Source organism: Ovis aries, chromosome 20 (genome assembly GCF_016772045.2).
Source record: "Ovis aries strain OAR_USU_Benz2616 breed Rambouillet chromosome 20, ARS-UI_Ramb_v3.0, whole genome shotgun sequence".
In the NCBI taxonomy this organism is placed as follows: Eukaryota; Metazoa; Chordata; class Mammalia; order Artiodactyla; family Bovidae; genus Ovis; species Ovis aries.
Genome location: NC_056073.1, coordinates 44610653 through 44617727, shown reverse-complemented (window position 1 = coordinate 44617727; position 7075 = coordinate 44610653). Strand labels below are relative to the sequence as shown.

At 49.6% G+C, this 7075-nt stretch overlaps 1 protein-coding gene across 2 annotated transcripts; it reads left to right on the top strand.

Moving 5' to 3' along the window:
* The first annotated feature begins 137 nt into the window (after nucleotides 1–137).
* Nucleotides 138–6826, top strand: LOC101106042 (transmembrane protein 14C). Of its 2 annotated transcripts, none has more exons than XM_004019136.5 (6): nucleotides 138–182; nucleotides 1205–1262; nucleotides 1572–1648; nucleotides 2486–2587; nucleotides 5321–5408; nucleotides 6302–6826. In XM_004019136.5, the coding sequence occupies exons 2-6, from the start codon at nucleotides 1240–1242 to the stop codon at nucleotides 6354–6356; spliced, it is 345 nt and encodes a 114-aa protein (XP_004019185.2). In that variant the 5' UTR covers nucleotides 138–182; nucleotides 1205–1239; the 3' UTR covers nucleotides 6357–6826. The 2 variants fall into 2 exon arrangements, with proteins under 2 accessions (XP_004019185.2, XP_011956694.2); XM_012101304.5 differs by having other exon boundaries at nucleotides 1160–1262.
* Nucleotides 6827–7075: the final 249 nt, after the last annotated feature.

Genomic DNA, 7075 nt, shown 5'->3' with positions numbered 1-7075 from the left:
GCAAAGAGCGCGACAACTTCAGGCCTCTAGCCCCGCCCCAGCTCTTAGACCCCGCCCCACTTCTCTAGCTCCGCCCCCGGGACGCAGAAAACGCGCCGCAACACTTCCGGCGGGACCGCGACTCCTCGCCCGGAGGCGAGTACGCCCTGGTCGACCTGTGCGGGCAGACATTCGGGAAGGAGGTTTGTGTGCTTTGGAATTATTATTATTTTACGCAGGTTTTGACTTTTAGAAATTACATGAGAGGCTTTGCTGCTGCCTGCTCTTCCCCGGGATCCAGGCGGCGGCTTTTAGGCTGCGCGATGGTTGCTTTTCTCTGCTCTCCTTCTAGTGGGTTGTGAATCCTGCGGGAACCCTGAGCTCTTGGCAGGTGCTTACTGATTTAGCTAATTAGTTTCCTGGAGATTTTATCCATCTCTTTGAAAATCTGGGTGCAATGCTCGACGCAGTGCTACGTCGAGTTAATGACGGTGGTAAGATTCCAAGTCACCTAACCCTTATAGACAATAGTTTAAACAGAAGAGCTGTGTGTTGCTTTCAAGCTTAGCCCCAATGTATACCAAATGCATTTCTTTAAGAAATTAGTTACACCCTAGTTTGCCAGAGGTGTACCACTCTACGTAATTACGGCTTGGGCTTTTTTTTTTTGGCTTTTCTATTTTTTATCATTCCTCTCGCCCCCCATGTAACAGTAACTGAGTGATGCAAAATTAACTGTCTGAAAGTGTTATAAATGTTGAGTATTGAGATAATTATTTAGGCGGGGGTGAAAAGCAGTAACCCCTCCCCCCAGAAAGGGTAATTAAAATACTTGAATTAAGGGCACATAAGTGTTTATTTTACAATTTAGTTATAACCTGGTTAGATAATGAAAAGATTAGCTTGTTAACTGTACAGAGCTGGTCAGTGAAGTTTCCCTTGGGCCTATGTTATTAGAACTTAGATTATTACCAGAATGGTTGCTGTTTGTTCAGCAGTTACTGTGTGCAAAGCACTTTTTAGGTGTTATCCCATTTGATGCCGGCCCTGGTCATGGGAAGTTTGCACAGGGTAGGTAAACAGTGAAGGAAACTGAGTCTTAGAGAAGTTGAGCCATTGCTTCAGCTTCAGCTCCCCAGGGCTGAAACTGGAACTTGACCCATCTCTTCCTGTCTGCTAGGGAGCTGTGCTGTTGACCACCTTTGATCCAGCTCCTCCTCTGCAGGTACAGGCCTGGTTTGGAGAAAGTGAAAGAGAACAATGCCGAAGGACTCCGGCCCGCTGTAAGTGCCCGGTGGGTGGGCGTGAAATAGCCAGGAGCTTCTCAGATGCAGAGTTTCTTTCCTCATCTGCAAAGGGCACTGAGCCAAGACTGCAGGGCAGCTGGGGTTATGGGAGGATGGACTCTACACCCCCCACAGGGACTTGTGTTTAGGTCCCAGCTCTGCTGCTGACCTAGGCAGGTCATCTAACCTCTCTGGGATTTATAAGCATTTCTACGTGATAGGTTTGATGACCTTTTTGATCCCATTGTACAGTTACGTGTTTTTTAGAACATGTTTAGCACCAATGTCTTACTGTTCTGTTTTCAGAGTGCCTTTACATTGGCTTGGCTTTGGCTATGCAGCACTGGTTGCTTCCGGCGGGATCATTGGCTATGCAAAAGCAGGTATGGTTTGCAGTTATTTAACCTCTTGAAATCTTGTTCCTGGTGAAGAACAAGTCCCCAGTGCTCCCAGACTACAGTCTTGTTGGAGTCAGGTTTGGTTTAAGCCTCCTCTTTGGAGACCCTGCTTATCATCAGCCCCATAGCTGCTCCTTTACTCGCTTCGAGGTTATCTGGCTGAGCTAAACCAGGCTTCTTGTCCAGTCACTTGTTTTTGCCTGTTTATCTAAAGATGCCGGTTAGGGATGGTAATAGATGGTCATTATCATCACCTGCCATACATCAACCTTGACCCCGGAGGGCCATTTGTGCTCTTTAAGTGGGAGAAAGCCTCTCGTCTTCACGTGAACAATTTTGAGGTCTCTGCGTGAAGCCAGGCGCAGGTGTGTCAGTGAATCTGGCTGTTTTCCAGGAGCCTTCCTTGCCTGCTTCCCTACCACCAGCACACACACCAGAACCCACTCTCCAAATCCTTTTTTAACTCATTGACCCTGTTTCCCCTTCCTCTGGGGCGGAGCCTGAGGTTGTGACCCTGGGCAGTTCCAGTCTTCTCAAGGCTAATCAAGCCTGCCAGGAGCCTCCTCTTCTCCTTTGGAGCTGCCCTGCCTGTCAGAGGAGAGAGGGGTGGTGTGGTTATCGCCCTGACTTCTCCAGTAGAAAAAGCAGTCTCCCCCAAACATTTTTCTGCATGAGGACACCTTGGTCTTGAACGGTAGTGGGAGATGTTCCCTTTGCCTTGGGGCTGGGGGCGAGGCAGAGGGAGGTGATGCACCTGGGGGATTCTGTTGCAGAGATGAGTGTCTGCCAGAAGAACGCAGGTGTGTGTGTCCCTCCCTCCAGGCAGTGTTCCGTCCCTGGCTGCCGGGCTCCTCTTCGGTGGTCTCGCTGGCCTGGGTTCCTATCAGCTGTCTCAGGATCCGAAGAACGTTTGGCTTTTCTTAGGTACGTCATTTCACCGTTTCCCTGATGCGTCCCTGGGTTGGTGGGACTTGGGAGGTTCTTCAGACTGAGATGCTTCTCCCGCTTCTGCCAAGTCCTGGGGAAGGTTTAAAAGGAGGGGGTTTGGGCCCGTTGCTGCTGATCTTTTACCTAGAGGATGCGGAAAGATTTTCCTCCATCCCGAATGGAGGTTGACCCTGTGAGGTCAGCCTTAAACATGTAGAGGGCATGCACATGTCTCTTAACTATTGTGATTGCCCTCTGAGAACTGTCTGCTGGAGCATCGCTGAAGGACTGTGTGTCTGGTGAGGTCCGCATCGGTATTGGGTTTTTCCCATTTGAAAGTCGTGTTTATTCATCCTTTAGATGTAAGTGAAGCGTATGAGACGGAGGCCCGGCCTTCAGGGAGCCGTAGCTCTCACTGGGGACCGCAGGTGGCTGCGGGCTGCTGCTGTGTCCTGTGAGCAGCCCAGACATGAGAGCGCGGGGGTGAAGGTTCCGTCTTATCTGAGTGGCTTGGCTGTGTTTCTCCTGAGCCCCACCCACATGCTGGACACCCTGTGGGGGCGTGGGGGCCCCCTGCTGCCTCCACCCGCCCCCCACCCCGCACTGCTGGAGGAAAGTGCAGTTCTGGTCCTCACAGCTGTGCGGGGAGCGAGGGAGCCCCAGTCCTTCATCCGCGTCGGCATGGGGGGATGAGGAGGCGCCCAGCTCTGCCCCCAAGCACCTCAGATCCCTGAGTCCCATTTCCGATGCCGCCCCTCCACGCCAGCGAATGCCCGGTCTCCAGGCGCGTCCCTCCTCCCAGGCTGCGGGTCTCTGCTCGGCCCCTGTCTATGATGCCAGCCCCTCGGGTGGGTGCCAGCCAGGAACACACCCACATGCTCAGCTCTCACCCATTTAAAAACAACAGGAAAGGGACCTTTCCTGACCCCACTTCTTTCTTCAGTTGCTGCCCTTCTTCCTCTTCAGAAACTTCTCTTAAAAAAATCCATCACCCTCCCATCTTCACTTCCTCAGCTCACGTTCTCAACCCACTTCGGCCTCCACTTCTGTTCCTCTCAGTCCAAGAATAACTCTCCTCAAGGCTGCCAGGAGCCTGTGTCTTTCAAAATTCAGTGTACGTTTTTCAGTCCTGTATTTTGACCTTTTAGCTGTTCTCAGCACAGTATGCTAGGCCGTTTTCCATTCTCTTGTTTTTTTCTTTGTATTTTCTCATTCTCTTTCGTCTGTCTTTTCTGTTTTGTCCACTCATCTTTTTTGACCATTAAATACTAAGGTTCTTAAAACATGGCTCTTTTTATCTTCAAACTCTCGCACTTGGCAAGATCATTGAAGCCCAGGCCTCAGATGACCACCAGTACACAGACCACCCACAGATTTCTCTCTCTGCCAAGGCTTGCTCGTGTGTATCCGCTTTCCTGCGTGGACATTTCCAGGCGTGTCCAGGCGTCAGCTCCGACCTGGCTTCAGGTCTTCTCTCAGGCTCCATCCACTTGGGTCTCCCTTGCTCTCTTCCCATCCATCTTTGTGTCCATTTCATCAGCAGGTCCTGTCAACCCTGCCCCCAGCCCACATCCTAAGTCGTCCCCTTCTTTGCCGCCGACGCTGTCGCCCACGTCTTGTTGCCTGCATTCCCGAGGGAGCTTCTTCATGGGTGCCCTGCAGCCTGCAGTTGGTTCCCTGTGCTGCGGCTGCAGACGGCAGCTCTGCTTGCGTATCCCTCTGCTCATGTCTTTTAATGTCTGCTCGTCGCCGGGATGAAGACCCCACTCCCTGCCTGGGCCCGCGGGGCTCTGCAGAGGGTGGCCCTCTCCCTGGCTCTGGTGGGTTTCTGTGCCACAGCACATCCCCCACCCCACCCCCCACCCCCACCGCCAGGCCCCCTGCCTGGACCCGCGTTCCTGCCCTTAGCTCATCAGCCACCTCGCTTCACGTTACAGCTTGGTCTCCACTCTCTCAGCAAGCCCTTCTCCCTGAATGGGCTGGACCCCTGATGTTACGTGATCTGTATTGCATTCATTGCACCTGTGACACAGGTTATGGGCTTCCCTGGTGGCTCAGCAGCAAAGAATCCACCTGCCAATGCAGGAGACGCAGGCTCGTTCCCTGGGTCGGGAAGATCCCCTGGAGGCAACCCACTCCGGTATTCTTGCCTTGGAAATCCCATGGACAGGGGGAGCCTGGTGGGCTACAGTCCACGGGGTCACAAAAGACCTGGACACGACTTCATGACTCAAACGACAGCATAGACTGTACTTTTAAATTTTTGTTTGTGTGGTTCTTTTAAGTCAGCCGCATCAAGCCTGAAGCACTGTTAGGGCAGAGATCTCTGTGATGACAGTTGTGTCCCCGGCACCTGCTGCGGGCCAGGTGGTAGGAATTAATAAACATGGAGTGGGAAGAGCCTGAGAGCATACAGGGCAAACAGCATCGGCAACGAGTAGGGGACAAAAACCCCCACAGCAGTGTAGGAGAGAACGAGAATTAGGGCTGAAGAGTGCTAGGAGGTGAGGCTGAGGCAGGCTGGGCTCAGACGCTGAGAGCCTTTGCTTCCAGTGTTGGTGTTAATACTTGGTCCCATTAAATGTGGATGGCGTGGAAGTCCCCAGCTCGGGGGAGGAGGATTATGAGATCGGGTCTGAGCCTTTGAAAGATGGGTGGGAAGTTGGCCACTTTTCCGTCCTCTCACCTATAAGATTAGTGATCTTTAACTCTTCTTTATCTTTCCACCAGTCACATCTGGAACCTTGGCTGGCATCATGGGGATGAGATTCTACAACTCTAGAAAATTCATGCCTGCAGGCCTGATTGCAGGTGCCAGGTACTCTCTGCTCTATTGCTAGCTTTAGTTCAGCGTCCCAAATGCTGTAGACATTCACAGGGGTCCCTGTTTCAGTGTACCTGATGCTGAGTGTCACCTGAAATGATTGACTTTATCCACAAATAGGAAAGACTGCAAAAACAGTTGATTTCATGTCATAGTGAGATGAGGATGCTCATTCACTTCTGAAATAGTTGTGCTCTCACATCCGAGCTCTGGTCCCGCTTGGCTCCTCCCTGCAGGGGAGGTGGCTTCACTGCGAAGCCGTGGCTGCACCAGTTGCTGTGATTTGCAGCCTGGGGTCCATGCGTATCTCAGCTGTATTGGTGTCCTTTATTATTGAAAATTTTGCTAAAAGGAAATTCTGATCGAATCCTGTTCTGTAATTAACTTTGATTGTAAAATCCAAACCAGGTTGATCTTAAAATGCAGTCTTTAATAAAGATAACCTGAAGATAGAATTTTTAAACTCTGCTTTGGAAGAAGCTTACTCACCGACTTTGATCATAGTCAGGATGCTGTCAGGAGTAAAGTTTTACACTCGGTATAGACCGAGGTCAAGAGTCATGTCAGCTGGCAGGCTGGAGGTCTGCATTGCCGACCTCTGTGGCGAGGGAGCCCGTGGGCTCTGCAGCCTGGTTTCTCGTCTTTGAAGTGCTGGCAGCTCAATTAGGAACTTTGACTCCCGTGTGTGATTTCAAAGCCTAAACGTAGAACTGCCCTTGGCGTGTTCTCCCTTTGGCAGCTCCAGGGGTCGGAGTCCATCTCCGCTGGCTCTGCCTTGGCACCACCTCGGCACGTACTTGTGGGGAACCTGCTGAGTTCTAGTCCCTTAAAAATAGTCTGTGCTGTTCTTGACTTGATTTTTTTTTTTATGTGTTTCCTTTGAACAGTTTGCTGATGGTCGTCAAACTTGGAATCAGTGCCTTGGGTAAACCCCATCAGTAATAGTCATGGCCCAGCTTGGACTCATGAAGAATTTTTAAAACTTCTACTCTTTTCATGTATTAAGATAAACAAGTACAGCATTTTCATGTATTCTGACATTTTTCTTAAAAACAGACCAAAAAACACCACTGAACTTTGCAGAGATAAAAAATCAGTCGTTATCATTACAGCCCTAAAGAGATGGGTAAGGTGTAACACAAGAGTTTCTTCCTGTGGTACCATCATACAGTGTGATTCTTGTACTTCAGTGTTACCTGTTCTTTGTGTATCTCTAGGTAACATCTCCAGGGATAGAATGTTAGGCTGTCACCATTGGGGCCCTCCAAGCCCCATGTGCTGCTCAAGGAACAGTGTGAAAAGGATCTCTTAATGAGATTTAGGATATCTATTCTTTTGCTTATCTTAGAGCACAGACCTACTTTGAAATTATGTTCAATAAAATCAATTAAAATAAAGTTTACTGTAAATGATATTTTCTTCAGTGTCTTCATTGCCAGAGTTCTCTAGAACAGCTCTCTAGAATGAGATGTGAATAACAAAGAAGGTAAAAGAACATGAAAGTGTTTTTATTGATATTTTATTTAGGAATTAGCCATTTTGAATAATTTAAAAACCAAGGAAGGAAAGTTATTTGATTATACATTGCATTTAGGCTTGGATTTCTAAGATTAGTGGGACTGCATAATCAAAAAGAAAAAATGAAATTGTGGTTAACCAGT